A 20,286-nucleotide genomic window follows, 5' to 3' on the forward strand; every position below is an offset into this window, starting at 1 on the left:
TCCACCCAGGCCGTGCCACTGCAGAGCCCAGGAGCCCTCTAGTGATGGCCAGAGCCATATTCACATGGCTCAGCCCCAAGGACATTTTCCCAACTCTGAACTGGAGGCTCCATCCCTTGCCTGCTGAAGCTGGTGGGCATTTTAATTTCCTCCTTTAATTCTTGTGAAACAATCCTGCTGCTAAGGATTTGAAAGCAAACAAATCCACAAACCCGCCCTCTTCCAACCCCATGTTCCACGGGGACACAAATAACACAAAGTTCAGTGAATAAAAAGCCCTCGGGGGGCTCACTGCTGTGAGGGGCTCCAGTTGTGCAGGGGCTGATCAGTCTCTGCCCTCCCCGAGGGCTCTCACTGCTTCCTTCCCTTGGCTTTTCTGAGAATGGGAGAGCCCACAGCTCCATGAGGATGTCCAAAGGGCTCTGCCAAGGCTCCCCGTCCTGAGAACAGTTTTCCTGCACTTTCCACTCTCTCCATCTGAACCTCTCTTTGCTCCCATGTGCTGCTCTGTTTTAGTGGATAGGAAGCCAAGCACCAGGAGCTGCTGGAAAGCCCTGGGTTCCCACCACATGTATTTCCAGTGCTACCACTGGAACTTGTTGTCCAAGAGAGGCTGTGGAGTCTCCATCCTTGGAGACATCCAGAAGCCTTGGGCAACTGGTTCTGGGTGGCCCTGCTTGATCTGAGGGGTTGGACCCCTTCAGCTCCAGGGCTGGAATGGCACTGGGGGGTACGGAGCCCACGTGTGACTTATCTCCCCCTTGCTTTTCAGAAGTCACAGGAATTTGGAGCTGTGTCCCCCAGGACAAGATACAGCAGTTTGCTCTTAACCAGGTGGGCTTTTCCTCCCTCTCCTCCTGGTACCTGGGTGCTTGCAGCTGCCTGGGAAGCCCCCAGCCTCACTACAGGACCCCTTCCTGGTCTCTCGAGGTCCTCCCAGAGGATGCAGCACCCCGGATTCTCTTGGGCTGCTGTCTGTCATCAGCACAGCTCGTGGGCAAGGAGCCGCCATCAGCAACACCACCTTCCCCTACAGCTCCTGGCTTCCATCGAGGGTCTTGGCTGCAGAGGATACCTGGGGAAGCACTGTCCTGGCTCACCCCAAACACCCTGCCAGCTGGGGAGCCCACTCTCAGCGACCTGGGGAAAGGGCAGGCACAACCATCCTGACCACCATTTGTGCCAGGACTTTGCTGTCCTTCCTGGGAGAAAGCACAAACCTGGGATGCAGAGAACGGGCTGAGAAATGCCCTGAGGGGAAGGACCTGTGGGTGCTGGGTGATAAGAACCCCAACACAAACCAGCAATGTGTGCTGGCACCCTGGAAAACACGTCTGTCCTGGGCTGCATCACCAGCACCTCGGCCACCATGGAGGGGATTGTCCCCCTCTACTTTGCTCTGGGGAGACCCCCGTGGGGTGAAGCTGTGTCCAGCTCTGGGGTTCCCAGCAGCAGAGGAGGCCCTGAAGATGCCGGGAGGGCTGGAGCAGCTCTGGAGCCAGGGGGAGAGAGCTGGGGGTGTTCAGGCTGGAGAAGAGAAGGCTGCAATGGGGAGACCTCAGAGCACCTTCCAGTGCCTGAAGGGGCTCCAGGAAAGCTGGGGAGGGACTTGGGACAAGGGCCTGGAGGGATGGGATGAGGGGGAAGGGTTTTAATATGCAAGAGGGGAGATTGAGGTTGGAGATGAGGGAGATATTGTTTGGTGTGAGGGTGCTGAGCCCCAGGTGTCCCCCAGAAGCTGTGGCTGCCCCATCCCTGGCAGTGTTGAAGGTTGGATGGGGCTTGGAGCACCCTGGGCTGGGGGAGGTGTCCCTGCCCATGGCAGGGGTGGCACTGGGGGAGCTCTGAGGTCCCTTCCACCTCACAGCACCCCGGGGCTCCATGGAGCAGAAGTTCCCCCAGGGCCCCGATCCCCGGGGCCGGGCCGGAGGGGGGAGCGGTTGCCATGGAGACGGGCGCTGCGCTGGAGGCAGCCGATAGGGGGAGCAGCAGACAGCGCGGCGCGTCCCGCTCAGAGCGCAAGCGCAGTGCCCCGCGGCATGCTGGGAGATGTAGTTCCTGTGGCTGCGGAGATGGGGACGGGACACGGGTGGTGGGCAGGGCAGGGGTTAGGTAAAGGAGTACTGGAATTCCGGGTGTAAATGTTGAAGATTTGGGCCAACTGGAAACTGCCTGGCATTCGAGTAACTGCACTTAGCATGAGGAGCTGCAGTGCTCAGGCCTTAGGCTGCAAACTGCGACTGAACCTTATTTGAACTCTTGTGATTAAACCTCAGATACACTTTTACTCTGCCATCTGGAATAATATTGAAAGAAGGTGCAGACAGTGAGATAATCGCTCAAAATTATTTGGGCTGTGAGGGTTGAGGGGAGATCTTGTGGCTCTCTGCAACCCCCTGAGAGGAGGTTGGAGCCAGGGGGGGTCGGGCTCTGCTCCCCAGGAACAAGGGATGGGACAAGAGGAACTTTTGGCACAACTCAAGTTGTGCCAGGGGAGGTTTAGGTTGCAGCTGGGAAAGAATTTCTGCCTGGAAAGGGTTGTCAGGGCCTGGCCCAGGCTGCCCAGGGCAGGGCTGGAGTCCCCATCATCCCTGGAGGGGTTTCAGACCCTGGCAGTGATGGGGGAAGAGTTGGACTGGGTGACCTTGAAGTTCTTTCTCAACCAGAGTGATTCTGTGGTGGAGTCCCCATCATCCCTGCAGGGATTTCAAAGCCCTAAAGCCCTGGAGATGTGGGAATGAGGGACATGGGTCCCCTTCTGCAGGGCTACTCCCTACCCACTCTTGTCCCAGTCTATAACTGTGCTCATTATTATTATTCCCTCCCAGGTGCAGAATCCAGCACTCAGACTCATTTAATTTTATCCCATAAATCACTGTCCAGTGCTCCCATCTTTCTACATCTTTCTGCAAGGCCTCTTGTTCCTCAACAGCACCTACAAGGGAGTTATTGTCACTAAGGTTGGTCCCGGGGCATTCAGGTCCTGCATCCAGATCATGGATCAAAATGCACGATCCATTTTGATGCATTTTGACCCTAGTATTGAGCCCTGAGGAACACTTCTGGTGACAGGCCAGCAGTCCCCTCTCTCTGCCACACTTGGAGCTTGGCCCTTCAGCCAGACCTCCACCCACTTGTCTCACAGCTGGACCACTTGTCCAGAAGGATGCTGAGGTCAGTTCCACCAGCTCTACAGAAATCTGGGAAAACTCCATCGACCACCAACTTCATTCAGTGAGCAGGGGCCTTGCTGAACTGGGGTTCACTGCTCTGGGGTGAGTCCCTGGTCTTGTGAACATTCAGCCCATACAGCTGACCTGACAATTTCAGTGTCCACAAATGGAAAGTCACTGTCCCCTGATGTCCCCTGCCCAGGGGACTGGGCAGCCCACCCTCTATTGGTGTTATTAGAGACTGAGGCAAAAAAGCCATCAAATTCCTCCTGTGTTCTCCATCCTCAGGCAGGTGACCATCAGCAGCACTTTCCTGTGGTGTTTCCTTTAGACTTCCTCTTGCTGTGAAGCTCCTTGAAGCCCTCCCTGTTGTCTGACACAACACTGACCACTTTCAACTCAGCTTCATGCCAGCCATGGCTCTGACCTTCCTGCCAAGGATCATACGATTGCTTTTTCCTCCAGAGTTCCCTTACAAGTTCCCTGTTCAGCCAAGATGTTCTTCTGCCCCTTTTGCTTGCCCTCCAGCACAGAATTGCCTGCTCTGAGCTCAAAGGGGCCTCTCAAAGGCTGAGCAGCACCCACCCACTCCTGAGCCCTCGGCAGCAGATCCCCAGGGGACTCTGCCAGGGACCTCCCTGAACCTCTGCTCCCTCTGCTCTCCTTCTGTCTCGTGACATTGACTACTTCAGGCTCCTTCCACTCGGTCCCACTGCCCCCAGGGATGTCCCAGCTACTCCAGCCCTGTAGGGGCCAGGGTCACCCCAGCCCCTTGTCACCCTTTCCCTCCACAGCAGGAGCTGGGGACACTCTTGGGGGGCTGGGGGATGGAACACTGGGAGCCCCCACATTCTCTCCTGGGAGACGCCAGGGAGTCCTTAGCAGCCACCAAACAGAAAGAGCTGCCATGGCACGGACACAGCCACGGCTCCCCCAGCCCCCCCCCGCACCCCAGTTCCTTGTGCTCCCCGAAAATGTCTGCTTCCAAGGTAGGAACTGACCCCTCAGCCCGGGGATGGACCTGGGTCAGGCAAAGAGGTGCCCACCAGCTCTTGTTGCTCTTCCAGCCTCAGCCAACTTGCACCCACTGCCTGGGCAGGCTCAGCTTCTCCCCATAGCCTGGGCACCCCCGCTGTAGGGGGCACCCTTTGCCCCCCCAGGGTCCCCCAGCAGCTATGGCACCCTGTGCACACCTTCAGCATCTCCAGCATTCCCTGGTATCCCCCCAGCCCTTTGCCCCTTGCAGGGATGCCCTGGGGGTCCCTGCCCTCCTGGGAGGACACGTGCCCAGTCATAGAATCATAGAACCATCATGGCTGGAAAGGACCTTCAGGATCACCACGTCCGACCTTAACCACCTTAAATCAACCACCCAACCACCCAACCAACCTTAAATCATCTCCTGAAGCACCACTTCTACCCATTTTTTCAATGCCCCCAGGGATGGTGACTCCATCACCTCCCTGGGCAATCTGTTCCAATTCTTCACCACTCTTTCGGTCAAGAAATTTTTCCTGATATCTCATTTGAACCTCTCCTGGAGCAACTTGAACCCATGACCTCTCGTCCTCTCATTTCTCACAGGGGAGAAGAGGCCAACAGCCCCCTCACTCCCAACCCTTTCAGTTGGATTTGGAGAGGGCAATCAGCTCTCCCCCCAACCTCTCCTCATCAGCCCAGATCTCCAGACCCCCCCACTAGCCCACCTGCCCTTCCCTGTGCCCAGCTGCCCTACCATCCACCCCCTGCAGCACCCCAATGTCTTTCCATCACTGTGGTGCCCAACACTTCCCACAGAGCTCAAGCTGCAGCCTCCCCAGGGCTCCCCAAGGAGCAGCTCAGGCTGTGGCTGCCACTCAGCACCCCCAGCTCCCTCTCTGCTGGGCAGCTCCCCAGCCACTCCTCCCCTGCAGCTCTGCTGGGGGTTGGTGTGGCCAAACTTCAGGACCTGACATTTGGCTTTATTTATCCTACAATTGGCCTTGGCCCATCCATCAGGCATCTCCAGACCCCTCCAGACCCCAGAACAACACTTCCACCCAGCTCAGTGTCCTCTGCAAACTGACTGAGGGCACCCGATCCCATTTCCAGAGAACATCCTAAATACCTGGGGCCATCCCACCATCCCACAAGCTCTGCCCTGGGAGCGCCCTGGCCACCAGCTCCCAACCTGCCTGCTGCAGAGCTGGGGGACAGGGGCCATGGGGGCTCCCCGAGGGTCTCCCCAGCCCAGCCCCTCTCTCCCCCTCCACAGGGCTGCAGAGGGCACCGTGCAGCTGCTGCATCGAGCCCCAAGGCTTCCACACCCAGTGGATGGGAACCAACCCGCTGCCACCAGCCACCTCTGGCCCGGGACACGTCACCACTGCTGCCCTCTGGGGCCCTGGGGGTTGGGTGACACCCCTGTCCTGGGCAGCCCCTGGGCCCCCCCAGGGCAGAGACCTCCCAGGAAATCAGAGGATATTGGTGCCCCCAGCCCACCCGGTGCTGCCCACATCCAACCCCAACCACAAGCACATCCAGGGACAGACAGCACAGCTCAGCATCTCCAGCACAGCTGCCCTTCTGGGGACACCCCGGGGCAGGAACACCCCCACGGGCAGCGGTGTCCCCCCCAGTCCCTGTCCTGCCCCCTGCATCCAAGCCCTTGGGGACCCAGCAGGTGACACTGCACTGCCCCTGGAGATGCTGCTGGGCTGCTCCCAGGTCAGTCAGGACGATCCCAGCAGCATCCCCGGGGGCACCGCCAGAGCTGTGTCCCCCATTGACTTCACTTCCCTCTTGCTGCCCACGGAGCTGCTGTCCCCTGACTCCAGTGTCCCTGAAAACCCCTGCATCCAAGCCCTCGGGGACCCGGCAGGTGACACTGCACTGCCCCAGATCAGTCAGGATGATCCCAGCAGCATCCCCAGGGACACCAGCGGAGCCTCTCCCCCACTTGACTTCACCTCCCTTTTGCTGCCCCCGGAGCTGCTGTCCCCTGACTACAGCGTCCCTGAGACCACAGATGCCATCCTCAGCCTCGAGGAATTCATCATGGGACTGGAGCCCCAGGAGCTGTGAGGAGATCCCAGCCTAGCAGGGGGTACATGAACAGTGGGAGAGCCCAGAAAATCCTGGGAAGAGGCCGAAGAGCACCTGGCTGGGGTGGGATTGGATCCTGGGCAGGATTGCTTTGGGGCTGGGGGTGACACGCTGTGATAGTTCATGACACATTTGCTTGGGATTTTTTCCATTAAAAACTGTTTCTCCTTGCAATGGGAAACCACTGTGGGGATGGAAAGTATTGGGACAGGATGTTATTGTGGGAAGAGGAGATTGTTGGGATGGGAAACCATCACAGGGCTGAGAAAGCATCATTGTGGTGGGAAACCACCATGGTGATGGGAAATCATCCTTGGGACTGGAGTTCATCCTTGGGTGGGAAATTATTAGGGTGGGTAACTACTGGGTTAAGAAACCATTAGGCTGGGAAACAATCATGCAGATGAGAGATTGTTGGGAGAGGGAGCCTGAGAAAACATTGTTGGGATGCAGAACTACTGAAAGGATTGGTAAGCACTACTGGAATGGGTGAGAAGTAATGGTGAGGATGGGAAATCATTCCTAGGATGGGAAATCCATGAGGTGGTGTGCACAGCACACAGATCAATATAATCACAGTACTGCCCTTTACTGAGAGCAGCAGCAGCCCTTTTATACACAGTCAGGGTGATGACATGACACAAGCACATTGCTGACTGGTACCACACATTCTTCACATGCCACAGGGCTCTATCTAACTGGTTAAACACAGCTGTTTATGTGCTGTCTATGTGATGCTTTCCCATCCTGTTCTTCTTCTTTTCTGCTGCCAACTCCCTTATCTTTTGCCCGGAGCTGATCCTTTAAGAACCTTGTGTCAGGGTTTAACACTGGCCCGGCCATTAAACCAAGTGACAGACGCTCTCTATACATCTCTCTCTGCTCCTTGATAAAGAAAGGAGAGAGAATAAGGGAGAGAGACTGATGGGTTGGAAACCAAACTACACAACTTTAATGAAACAGTAATGATAAATAGGAGAAATTACTAAATATATACAAATACACAGGAAAATGGAAACCACATTCCTCCCCCCTCCCCCCCAGTAACTCTCACGTCACCACTGAGGCTGCAGAGCAGCCCTGGGAAAGTCCAGGCTGGACTCCTGGAGTCGGCAGCAGTCAGGAGCTGGAGGCAGGAACACACAGATTCAGGCTGGCACGGATCAGGACCACAGGCAGAGGAAGAGATGGAATCCCCCCAGGATGCCGGGTGAAGGAAGGGAAGCAGGAAATCAGGAAATCCGGCTTGGCCCTCGTGATGCCTCAAATTATACTGACTATGACGTGTATGGGATGGAATCCTCTGTTTGGTCAATTCTGGCATCTGTCTGGCATCTATCCCTCCCCAAAGGAGGCTGCAGGTGGGACCTCTTTCTTCCTTCTGGAGGGTAAAATGTTCCTCAGAGCTGAGCAGTGTCCTTGGCTCTGCACACCAGTCTCTAGCAGTAACTCTAAACATCAAGTGTTATCAGTCCCAGAAGCACACACTGTCTGAGGAACTTGCAGTTCATTTCATCAAGTGCAACTACTTACAAGAGACTGAGCTGAAAGCAAAAGTACAAGACAGAAAATCACCTTTATCCTGGCCCAAACCAGGACACCTTGCAGCTGGGCCTCGAGGTCCTCAGCTCACTCTGCCTAAAGCCAGACAGTCAGGATTGCTCACATGTCCCTTTTCTTCCAAAGATTCTCCAACAAGGTGGGAAGATATCATGGGATGTGGACACATGGGCCCTTCTGGGATGCACCCAGGAGTGCTGGGAGCTGCAGGATGATGTTAGGGCCCCACCACCCTCCATCATATTTGAAAGATCATGGCAATCAGGAGAGGTGTCTGAGGGCTGGAGGAAAGTCAGTGTCACTTCAGAAAGGGCAAGAAGGAAGATCCAGGCAGCCTCATCTCCATCCCTGGAACATTGATGGAGCAGCTCCTCGTGGAGGTCAGCTCTAAGCACCTGGAAGGGGAGGAGGTTATCAGGAGCAGCCAGCAAGGACTTACCAAGTCTCTCTCCCTCTCTACAACTCCCTGAAAGGAGGTTGGAGCCAGGGGGGGGTTGGGCTCTTTTCCCAGGCAACTCTCAGCAAGACAAGAGGGCAGGGTCTCAAGTTGTGCCAGGGGAGGTTTAGGTTGGAGATGAGAAAGAATTTCTTTCTGGAGAGGGTGATCAGGCATTGGAATGGGCTGCCCAGGGAAGGAGTGGATTCTCCGTGTCTGGAGATCTTTCCAAAGAGCCTGGATGTGGCACTGAGTGCCATGGGCTGGGAACTGCAGCAGGAGTGGATCAAGGGTTGGACTTGATGAGCTCTGAGGTCCCTTCCAACCCAGCCCATTCCAGGATTCTATGATTCTAAGTCCTGGCTGACTGATCTGATGGCCTCCTGTGATGTGGTGACTGAAGGGGGATGCAGGGAGGGTAGTGGATGGGGTCTGTCTTGCCCTTAGCAAGGTTTTGGACACAGTCTGACATAAAATCCTCGTGAATGCTCAGGAAATGTGGGATGGAAGAACGAGCAGTGAGATGGGTTGGGAACTTACTGCAGCAGAGAGTGGTGAGCAAGGGCACAGGGTACAAATGGAGACCTCCAGGGATCAGTGCTGGGTCCAGTCCTGTTCCACATCTCTGTCAATGTCCCTGGTGATGGGACAGTGTCCTCTCAGCAGGTTTGCTGCTGACACAAAGCTGGGAGCAGTGGCTGACTCCCCAGAGGGATGCGATGCCATTCAGAGGGACCTGGGCAGGCTGGAGAGCTGGGCAGGGAAAGATTTAAGGAATTACAAGGAGGGCAGGTGTAGAGCCTTGCATCTGGGTAGGAACAACCCCAAGCACCAGGACAGAACCACAGAACCACGGGATGTTTGGGTTGGAAAGACCCCCAAGCTCCCCCTGTCCGACCTTTGGCCAACACCAGTCAGGCCCTGACCCAAAAGCCCCACACTGCCCCCCCACCACAGCACGGACACCACTCCTCCTGGTGGAAAGGACACGGGGGACGCGGGGAACAGTGGGAGGGGGGCTGGGGGTCCCATGGGTGCCACTGAGGGTGTGGGAGCCCCCCGGGTGCCAATAGGGGTCTGTGGGTGCTCTGCGCACTGGGGGGGCAGCAGGGGGTCCCCTGGGTGTCACGGGGGGGTGGGGACCCGCCGGTTGCCAGTGGGGGGGTGGGAGTCCCACGGGTGCCCCCGTGGCGATCTGCGGGGTCCGCCCGTGGCCCGGAACGTGACCGCGCGGGACGGGTTCCGGATCGGAGCTTGGGTCGGACCGGAAGCGGGTCCGGGCGGATGCGGTGTGAGCGGTGCCGGAGCCGCCATGGAGGCGCTGACGGATCTGTACGATCAGGCGCTGCTGGGCATCCTGCAGCACGTCGGCAACGTGGAGGAGTTCCTGCGCGTCCTCTTCGGGTTCCTCTACCGCAAGACCGACTTCTACCGCCTCCTCCTGCGGCCCGGGGACCGCCTGGGCTTCCCGCCCGGCGCGGCGCAGACCATGGCCCTGCAGGTACCGGCGGGGGCCCCGGGCCCGGGCCTGCTGCGCCCTCGGGGCTGTCCCGGGGCCGCCGTCCCCCGGCGGGCTGCGGAGGTGACGGGGCCCTCGGGCGGGAGGCGGTGGTGGCCCTGGCAGGGCCGCGTCTGTCCCCTCCCGAGCCGAGCGGGGTGAGCCCGGGGCTGGGGGGAGAGCGGGCCCGGGCAGCCCGGCAGCGCCCGGGTTACCGACCCTGTCCCGGGGAGGGAGAGGTGGGAGAGGTGCCCTGGAAGGCCAGGCCGGGGGTGGGTGCTGCCCCTGTAAGAGGCCGAGGAGCCCCAGGGCTCGGAGTGCCCGACGGAGCCAGCCCGGTGCCGTCCCCCGCTGAAGCCCGGTCCCGGCTGGGGGGCTGCACCGGGAGCCTGGAGAGCCGCCCGGGGTCCCAAGAGCCGGGTGGGAGCTGCTGCCGGCACTGAGCTCCCTCCAGCGGGGGGTGAGATGGCCAGAGCCCTTCCCAGGTGTTGGCGGCACTGCGGGGCTCCGGCCGGGCTGGCGTTAAGGCTCATTAGCAGGGAGGGAACGAGCTCATTAAACCGGGAGTTCATCTGCTGGGTTTGGGGTTCATGTGCTGGGAGGGGGCCAGTTGCCCTGCCCAGGCCTGGCAGGGGCTGGCTGCCAGAGACCCCTGCCCACTGTCCTGCAGTGCTCAGTGGCACCAGGAGCTCCCTGTCACCCCCGGCCTCATGTCCCCAAGATAATCCCTGTGTCCTGGGAGCCCAAGGAGGCCTCTGGCTATGGAAGGCAGAGTGCAGAGCACTTGTCAGTGGGGCAGCCACGGTGGGTGCCCAGCCTTGTGTGGCCCTCAGGAACCACTTGGGGCACGAGGAGGGAGGTGCAGTGCTGTGGCCCCAGCATTTGTTTTTCACAGAGGTGTTGGCCAGGGGGGCCCTGCTGCAGCCAGAGGGACCTGGAGCAAGGGGGGGCAGCTTGGGAAGGGTTTGACCCCACTCATCCCGGGCCAGCAACAGCCCAGGGTGAGAACTCAGTTCCGAGGTGTTGCCCTGCACAATCCATGCAGGTCCAGCTTGAGCTTGGGCTTGGCAAGGCGAGAAGGATCCAGGAAGGGTCATGGTGGCTCTGGACGGGGTGAGAGCCATGGCAGAGAAAGGCAGAAGGAGTGAGAGGGCTGTTCTGTGTGCCCTCATCCCAAGGGGAAGGAGCAGACCCCACGGCAGAGCAGCTCCCATCCTGCTGCAGCCTGGGGTATCCAGCTCTGCCCTGCAGCTGGGAAGCAAGAGAGCTCCAGGCTGTTTCTCATGGCAGAGGCCTGGCAGTTGGGTAGCAGAAGCTGCTGGTTGGGCCCCCTGGCTGTGCCCCCTACTTGGGGATTGGACTTTTAACCTCTGGCCTGTGCTGGAAGCAAACTGCAAGGTGGGATTCCACTTCCTGCTGCTGGCCTGGGCAGCCACCTCCTCAGCTGCCACCCCTCTGTGGGCAGGAGCAATGGTTCTTTGAGCAATGTCCTTTCTGTGGCTTGAACCAATGAGTCCTGGCTCAGAATCCCACATGAGCTCACTCCTTCTCTCCCAGTCCCTTCAGGCTCAGCCAGCTCCATGTAACCCATCCTGCAGTTTCTCCTGTCCTGGGGCATCTCCTTAGCACCTCGGGGGTTTGGTCTGAGCTTTGGGCTTGCAAAGAGCCCCTCAGGGAGTGCTGGGACCTGGGGCGAAGGGAGGGTGGAGGGGCAGTGCCTGCCCTGGAGCCCCTGTCCCAGCCAGGAATCAGAGCTCATCCCTTTCCCCCGTGCTGGAGGAATTTCAGTGATTCCTGAGCCATTCCCAGGAGCTCAGACCTTCTCCTGAGCTGTCTGATGTGGCTGCTGCTGGGGACTGAGGCAGTGTTGGGGCTCCCAGCTCAGTGTCCAGCTCTGCAGTGCTCTCTGCTCCCTCTCCCCTGGCAGGAGGGGTGGCAGGGGGGTGACAGGGAGGTGGCAGGGGGTGACAGGGAGGTGGCAGGGGGGTGACAGGGGGGTGACAGGGGGGTGGCAGGGGGGTGGCAGGGGGGTGACAGGGAGGTGGCAGGGGGGTGACAGGGGTGTCACCTCCTGGGTTGCTTTTTATCTTTCAGGCATTCAGAGTCTTTGAGCGGATGGCCCGGCAGGATGATGAGAAGAGGCAGCTGGAGCTGGAGGCGAAGCTGAGGAAGAAGGAGGAGGAGGAGGAGGCCACCGTGTGTGCCGAGGGGGTGGAGCTGTCCCCTGCAGCCCAGGAGGTTGAGGTAGAGACCACAGTTGAGGCCGTCCCAGCAGCAGCTGCCGGGGGAGCCGCGGGGACGCAGGACTCGGCCGTAGCGCAGGACGCAGCCCCCAGCCCGGGGCTGGCGGAGCCCCCGGGGGCCACGGCCCCAGCAGCACTGCCCACGTAAGGGTCTCCTACTTTTTTGGTGCTCCTGGCTGGGGGGGGGTTGGCAAAACCACTGAGCTGATGTTCCCTGTCCCGCCATAGGGCCCTCTGTGTTGCTGGGGGAGCCCCCTCTGCACCCCTTTGGGGGGCTGTGAGGGATCCCCTGTGGGTGCCCACGGGAGGGTCTGTTTGGTGGCTCCCGCTCTGCTCTCAGCAGGAAGGTGACACATCCCTGCATGTGTCCTGCTGGGCTGATGCTCCTCTGCCCCACCCCAGGATCCTTTTCTCACAGATGTCCTGGCAGGAGCTCACACTGACGCCCACAGCACCCATGGGCATGGGCAGGCCTGGTGCAGGGCAGCACAACTGGGTTCAGAGAGGTGTGGAGTGGTCAGAGCTCAGTGTGCTCAGAGCAGAGCTGACTGAAGATCAGTCAGGGGCTGCAAAGAGTTTTCCCTGTGCTCCTTGGCCAGGCTCAGTCACTTTCAAGCCAGCATAAGGAGCCTGGGCTTTTACAAAACTGTCCTTGTTTCAGAGGCCTCCTGGGGTTTCTGTGGCTCCTCAGCTGCCCCATGCAGTTGGGAGGGGAGCTCCAACAGGTGGGCATGGCCCTTACAAACTACTTCCTTGAGCAGGGTTTGCTCACCTTGACCCTGAGCTGAGGCAAAGCCCTCACCCCCTCTCAGGCTCCTGTGTCTGCACTGCCTCAGGAAGTGATGCTGTGGGCACACTGCCATCTCCTCTGTCCTTCCTGGTGTCTCTGGAGACCCTGCCAGGGCCTCCCACCCACTCACCACTGGTTTCTTCCTAGTACATGGGGCTGTCATTCATCCCCACTGGTGCTTGGCATGGGGGACAGCTTGGGACAGTGATCCCTGTCCTCTGGGCCAGGACAAGTGGGAGCAAGCTGCCCTGGTACATGGGATGTGCAGGGAGAGCCCCAAGGCCTGGAAGGAGTGGGGTGGCTGATGTCCCAGAGGGGCAGAGAGGATTCAGAGAGCAGTCTTTGGGGACTGTCAGCCCTTGGTGTGTGTGGAAGGGGATGGTCTGAGGACCAAAATCATGATGGAAGGAGTTGGAGCCCCGAGTGAAAGCTGCTGGGGTAAGGGGAGAGGTACCAGCTGCATCCCAGCAAAAATGCCTGCCAAAGAACTTGATCCAGTGGGAAGGGAGAGAAGGACTCAGTGCTTAACTCCACTGGTCTGACACACATCCCACGGGACAGAAACAAGCCACAAGCCAAAAACTAAATCACCTGAAAAGCCACATTCTGCCACCTGTGCAGAGCTCTGGGCTGTCAGTCTGACATCTCTCCCAGCACAAAATTAAGTGGTCAAGGAAAGCCCTGTCAGAGCTGGGAGAGCTCTGCAGCCACAGCACTGACCCATGTGTGCAGCCTGGCTGCATCCCATCTGGAGAGGAGAGGGAGAGGGGCTGGGAGTGGGCAGAGCTGGGGCTGGCTGAGCACCTCTGCCCCTCACAGCCCCACAGTGTTTGCCAGGAGGAACTTGGACTTGAGCCTTTGGCTGTGGGGGCAGAGCTGCTGTGGGGGTGTTGAGGTGCCTGAAAACAGATGTGGAGTCTGGGAAAAGGAGATCCCGAGGGATTAGGAAGGAAGCTGAGGGCTGGTATGGAGGCAGGACCTGTCTGCCAGGGACAGCTGAGCCCCCCAGTCCCTGCATCCCCCACCCTTCCAGCATCTGTGTTGGCCCCACCAGTGAGCAGCCCCTGACAGACTCCACACACTTTGGGGTCTGTTTTGCAGCTGCAGAGCCCCTGTGTGTGGGTGCAGAGCCCTGTGTGTGGGTGCAGAGCCCTGTGTGTGGGTGCAGAGCCCCTGTGTGTGGGTGCAGAGCCCCTGTGTGTGGGTGCAGAGCCCCTGTGTGTGGGTGCAGAGCCCTGTGTGTGGGTGCAGAGCCCTGTGTGGGTGCAGAGCCCTGTGTGTGGGTGCAGAGCCCTGTGTGTGGGTGCAGAGCCCTGTGTGGGTGCAGAGCCCTGTGTGGGTTCAGTGTGGAAGTGCTCCTGTCAGGGCAGCTGTGGAATGAAGGTGCCTTCAGGTGAATGCAAGGGCCCCTGGAGCCTCCCTGCCCTCCCGCCCTCCCTTCCTCTTCCTGCCTGTGCCTGCTCCCACTGCTCTGGACTCACAAATGGGGTAAAACCCACCTGGTTTGGGTGTGAGGGATGTGCACGGGGATGCATCAGCCTGGGCTTCACAGCTTGGTGACTCTCAGGCCAGGAGAAGGGGGTGTCTGAGGGCTCTAAGTAGGGCAGAGCAGCCAACAGGTTTGTCAGAGGGCTGTAGTTGGTTCCTGTGCCTGTGGGGGGCACTGGAGCCCCCCCAAAAGGAGGCAACGATCAGGAGTGGGTGTCCTGGGCACCCCCCGACAGACTATTAATAATTTAACTGGCTGCTTAATTCTGCACAGCCCCTCCTGAGCAAAACCCAGAGCCACCAGCCTGGTTATGAGGGATGCATGAATAATGTGCAGCTCAGGCAGCAAGAAGACAGAAAAAATCTTAAGTGAAAATATTTTCCATCTGCCCCCCCCCAGTCTCCCTCCTCCCTTCCACTGCCAGTGAAGAAAACCACTGCCACCAAAATCTATATTAAAACTCACTCATTCTGTCAACCTGACTGCTCTGGGAATGTAGGGCAGGTCCCAGCCCAGATCTGCCAGTTCCCATCAGGGCCTCCCAGTGCCCTGGTGCTGGGGTGCTCTTCCTGAGCACCTTGCCAAGATGGCAGCAGTGTTTTGGGACTGATCAGGAAGGGGAGAGCAGAATCAAGGCCACTTTTTGGGTGCAGAGGGAGCCTCACTCTGCTGTGGGCTCAGCCAGACCTCCAGCAATCCCTCACCTTCCCTGCAGTGCTGCAGTTCCTCTGGGAGCACTGCCCCACAAATGCCCCAAGGAGGGTACTTTTGGGGGTGAGCAGGAGCTGCACTGGGGGAACCTGAGCTCTGCTTTGTGTCACCAAAGGAGGCAGCTCCTCAGCCCACCTCCCAGCTGCCCTGGGGGTTCTCGCTGCTCTTCCCTGGTCACCATGGCTCGTGTGCTCTCTCCACCTCACCAGAAGGGCAGAGGGGAGCAAACCCCACTCATCCCCCCTCACATCCCCCCCCAGTGGGGCTGCTCAGCCCAGGAGCATTTGGCCAAAGCTGATGTGCTGCACGTCTCGCACAGGTCCTGGCCCTTCCCCCATCTGCTCCTTGAAGCCACCCTTGCCTGAGCTCAGCTCCTAATTTTAAACACCTCTGCCACCCAGCACCCTCCCCTTCCCACAGCTTGGATTTCATCCCGCATATATTTGCCACACAGCATTTAAAATAGAGCCCAGCAGCCCACGAGTGGCACTGTGCAGCCCGGCCCTGCCTGCTCAGCTTCTGCTTTCTGACTCCAGTTCCTGGCTCCCTCTGCTCGTTCCTTCTGAGCAGGAACTGAGGGGTACAGTCTCCTCCCCTGTCCTGTGACCCCATCTCAGGGTTCCTCTGCGTGGGGGCAGGAGGTGGGGGCAGGAAGTCTGCACATGATGGTGGAGGTGTCACCTTCATCGGTTTCGCCATCCAGCCTTGCATCTCTCCCAGATACTGCCAAGGGGTGGTAAGGGCTGAGCTGTGTGGGTTACTCTGTTAGAGACCATCTTGGGACAAGGGGAGGAAGGTTCTGCAGAGAGATCTGGACAGGCTGGATCCATGGGATGAGGCTCTGCAAAGGGATCTGGACAGGCGGGATCCATGAGATGGGACTCTGGAGCGGTATCTGGACTGGATGGATCCATGGGATGGGGCTCTGCAAAGGGATCTGGACTGGATGGATCCATGGGATGAGGCTCTGCAAAGGGATCTGGACTGGATGGATCCATGGGATGAGGCTCTGCAAAGGGATCTGGACTGGATGGATCCATGGGATGAGGCTCTGCAGAGGGATCTGGACTGGATGGATCCATGGGATGAGGCTCTGCAAAGGGATCTGGACTGGATGGATCCATGGGATGGGACTCTGCAGAGGGATCTGGACAGGCTCTGCAGTCCTGGCAGTGCCTGCTGGAGAGAGGCAGTGCCCTACAAACACCAGGTCCCAGCTTGCTGAGCAAAATGGAACTGAAATGTGTTCCTTTGGGCTTGGGCAGCTCCTCCTGCAGGTTGGGGTTAACCCTTTGTGGGCCACGTCCTGAGATGCTGCAGCAGCACTGTGGGAAATTTCCATGAGGCTCCTGTGTGGATCTAATTCGACTTAGCAACGACTCAGCTTTGCCAGAAACCCAGATGGAGTTTTGTTGCTGCTGTTGTTGCAAGGTGCTGGAAGGCTTGGTTTCTGTCATGGCTGCCTTCTTCCCGGGGTGCCGGGAGGGGGATTGCACTGCTGGGCACCCTCAGTGGAGGAGCAGGATGAGAGGAGGTGGTGATGCACAGTGCTGCGTTATCCCACGTTACCTTCTCTCCAGCCTTTTCCAAGAGAACACATATCCCATGAATGCTCCTGTTCAGCAGGCTTTGTCTGGGACCATCTGGACCAGCAGCCAGTTAAACTGGTTTCTTGCCCTGATGTCCCTGTGGGCTTTCCTGGTGAGCTCACCACTGGAGCACAGGCTCTGTGCTGTTCTCCCAGCCTGACCCAGAAAGACGCCGCTCATCCTGATCCATATTTAAGGGAGAGTCTGTCCTGGTTCTGATTCCTTTCACACGCAGGAGCTGTGCAGAGGGGCCACAAGGCACCTGGGGCATCAAGTGGGGAATTCCCCCGGGGCCACCAAGGCCTGTCAGGAGCAGGACCCAAGCACAGCTCTCGGGAACAGCCTGACCTGGGGCAGCCGAGCTCCATCTGGCCCTGGATCCTGTCTCCAGCAGTGGCAGATGCCTGGGGAAGAGGAGAAGAACAGAACGAGCAGGCAGTGACACTTCCACTCTGTTTCTCTTCCACCATCAGCAGCTTTGTGAGCCAGAGCGAACACTTGGTCCTTTGTGTCTCCTGATGGATTGATGGGTTTTTCCTTTTGTCTCTGAATTTCCACTGCCATGCGCCTGGGATCTGGGCAGCACCATCCTGCAGAAGGTTCACCACCCTGCAGCAGATCCGTCCACCACTGGATTCTCCACCTCCTACCCCATTTATTTGCTCTGGGGCTGTCCCACCGTCCATAAGGCCAAGAAACTTCCAGCTGCATGGTCTGCTCTAGCCAAGGAGCATCACTCACACCCTTTTCATCCCCTCCCAATGCTGATTACCAGCATTCCAGGTGGGAGCTGCAGCCTGTGTGGGCCAGGAAGATGAGCCTGAAGAAAACCTCAGCACTCCAAAGGCCTGTGTTGGCCAGAGCTCCCTCCTCTGAGACACCCAGGAGAGGACAGGCAAAGTGTCCCCAGTTCATGGTGAGCACCAAGGCCAGGACCTGCAGCACTCTCCTGTTGGGCTTCTAGGAGGGATTTGCCCAGGTTACCCTGGGGGAAGCAGGGAAACTTCTGAAGTTCAGTCATCCCTTCCAAGCTGAGTCTTTGTTCCTGAGGCAGGGAGAGGCCGTGGCTTCCCACTGGGAGAGTTATTTTAACACATAATCCTCACGTCTCTCTGGGAACCCAACTGCTCCAGAACCATCTTTTCCAAGGGCTGCAGTGCTTGACCTGAGCATGAGATCCTCCCAGCCCTCTGGCTGGTGCAGCCCTTGACTCTAATGAACCTTTCACAGCTGGTGAGGCATTGGTCAGGGCCCAGTTTTCCAGTGTTTTCATGGGGAATGAGGCTCCTCCAGTTGGGCTGCTGAGATCAGCAGCCGAGTGCCAGTTCCCCTGTCATGCACTGAATCGCTTAGGGCTTTGGTTGCCCTACCAAGGTACTGAGCTCCAAAATTAGGTCCTGGGACCAAAAATAACTAAATTAAAACCTATAAATTTTTCTCTTAACAAGCAGAAAATCCCAGGGCTGGAGGCCGAGGGACAGCGTGTGCCTGATTCTTATTTAAAAAAGCAATATCTGTTTGCTTGCTTTAATATCTCTTCGTTCACCAAAGGAAACATAGAATGTGGAAAACTACCAGGAGGGCCAGGGTCTGGCACAGCCCTGTTGGGCCAGGTCGTGGTGTTGGTGCAGGGGTCTCCGAGGCCACCTTGTCCTGTGCTCCCACTGCTCAATTCCCCTTGGATTTCCTTGGCCGTATCCCTCTTTTCCAGAGGAGCTCTGTTTGTATCCAGCCCAGTGTAGCTACACGTAGGTCTTTTGGAGGTAGACCTCTGAAGCCCAAGGTTGGATGGGCTCTGTGCAAACAATGAGGATCCCAGGGGACTTTTCTCAACAGTGGCCTGTCCTGCTGTCCTTGACCTAAATATTCCAGCAGCAGTGAAATCTAGTCCTCTGGTGACGATGCTCCGAAGCTCTCCTGTGAGCTGGCGGTGGCATTTCAGCTCCCCGAATGTCAGGAAGTTGGCTCTGTCAAACGGCTCCCTAAATAACTCAGAAACTGGAAGGGAAGATCTGCGAGCTCCCCGGAAGAGTGTGAGCTTGGGGAAGAGCCAAGCTGTCACCTGGGTGAGGGCAGAGCATCCTGGTCCTGTGTGGAGGGACTGGTGGTGCTCCAGCTGCTGTGGATCAGGTTGATTCATGCTTGGGCTCTGGATTGGGCAGCGATGGCTTTGCCTCCTCTGTGGGCACATTGGGCACCTCATGCAGAAGAGACTCAGCCCCTGCAGCATCACATGGGCTTCATGGTCCAGTGTGAATCAGGGGGAAGGTGTCTGGATGCTCTTAATGCTCAGTTGTTGGTCCCATCCTGGCGATGAGATAAAGCTCTGAGGCTTCTTGAAGGCAAGGAGACCTTCCTGTGAAGCTGGTGGTGGGCACCACTGGAGCTGGAGCTACACAAGCTGGCTTTGGGGGTACAGGGGAAGGCTTCTGGTTTTCAGTCTGGTTTTTGAGCACAGGACCATTGCAACCTTGGGGCTGTGTGCAGAGGAGCCCTCAGGCCAGGGTGTTGGGCAGTTGGGGGACTGCTGATGAACTGCTGTCTGCTGTGCAGGAGAATAAGACCTTCAGAGCTCCATTTGGGATGCTCTTCCTTAGCAACACAGACATGCCTGGGCTGGGAGAAACCTGGAGCTGATGGTGGGTGTGAACTGAGCAGGAGAGGGAAGGGTTCAGTGCAGCTGCTCTGCTGGGTACCTCCTTGCACAAGGTGGCTTCACCCAGCACTGGGTGCCTCCAAGACCTCACCCCGCAGGAACCATTCCTCCTGCCATGGCACTTCTTGGGCAAACCCAGCAGAGATAAAGTGCAGCAGGCCTGGTGTTTTGTTGCTAAAAGATGTTAAATCTGGAGGAGGAGGGGGGCCCCTGCGTGGTTCCTTGCACGTTGAACACAGACTGGTGGTGGCCTCACACACGATCCCTGCAGCTCTGGAAATGCAGCTTTACAAAGAGGTTAAACTTTTGGCTTCACTGCCTGTTGCTCAGCTGCTCCAGCACCTGCCTTGGGACCCCGAGGAGCAGAGGATGCATTTGACTTCAGTCCATCTCAGAGGCTCAGGCTTTTTCTCTCTGGCTCTAGTCCAGCTCAAGCTGGGGCTTGGCAGGAGCTGTACAGGGTGCACAGACCATCCTGTGCCTCGAGGTGGCTTTGAAGTTTTCCCCTGTTCATGCTGGTGAACAGGAGCTGGGAGCCCAGAGCTCTGGAAATCTGCATTCCAGTGCATGTGGAGCTGTCAGGACCATGTGGAGAGGGTCCTGCCACCCTCCTGCTGCCTGCCCAGCTTGCCCAGCCTTCACCCTTCTTCTCTGACCATGATTGCTACCCTGGAGGGCTGGTCCAGGGTGTTCCACGAGGAAGGTGAGGGGATTTGTGGTCTGATGGGAGCAGGACCTGGGGGCTCCTGCACCGTTGCCAGGGCAGGATGGGCACTGCTGCCACGGTGCTGGTGCAGCCCTGTGCCCCCAGCAGCAGCAGAGCTGAGCAGATTGCAGTGGTTTTGGGGGGACAGGCTGCAAACATTCTTCTGCTGATGCTCAGCATTGTCCCTGGCCTTGCTGGGAAACCCAGTGAGACTGGATGAGCCAAGCAGTGCCAGCTGTGAGCTGTGGGAAGAGCTGAATTCTGCTGCCTTGCTGGAGTCATGGGGTGTTCAGGCCCTTCTTCCCCCTTCCCTCCTGGCCTCCAGCCCACCCCAAGGCCCACATTTCCAAT

At 58.3% G+C, this 20,286-nt stretch overlaps 1 protein-coding gene across 2 annotated transcripts in view; it reads left to right on the forward strand.

Annotated features, from left to right (window-relative positions):
- The first annotated feature begins 9,519 nt into the window (after window positions 1-9,519).
- NUDCD3 (NudC domain containing 3) overlaps window positions 9,520-20,286 on the forward strand; it is a 28,378-nt gene continuing 17,611 nt past the window's right edge. For both annotated transcript variants that reach the window (XM_030464090.1, XM_030464091.1), the window contains exons 1-2: window positions 9,520-9,754; window positions 11,846-12,138. In XM_030464090.1, the coding sequence (XP_030319950.1) occupies window positions 9,566-9,754; window positions 11,846-12,138 (482 nt within the window). In that variant the 5' untranslated portion in view covers window positions 9,520-9,565. The remainder of the gene's footprint in view (window positions 9,755-11,845; window positions 12,139-20,286) is intronic.

The sequence above is a fragment of the Calypte anna genome, chromosome 22 (assembly GCF_003957555.1).
Source record: "Calypte anna isolate BGI_N300 chromosome 22, bCalAnn1_v1.p, whole genome shotgun sequence".
Lineage (NCBI taxonomy): Eukaryota > Metazoa > Chordata > Aves > Apodiformes > Trochilidae > Calypte > Calypte anna.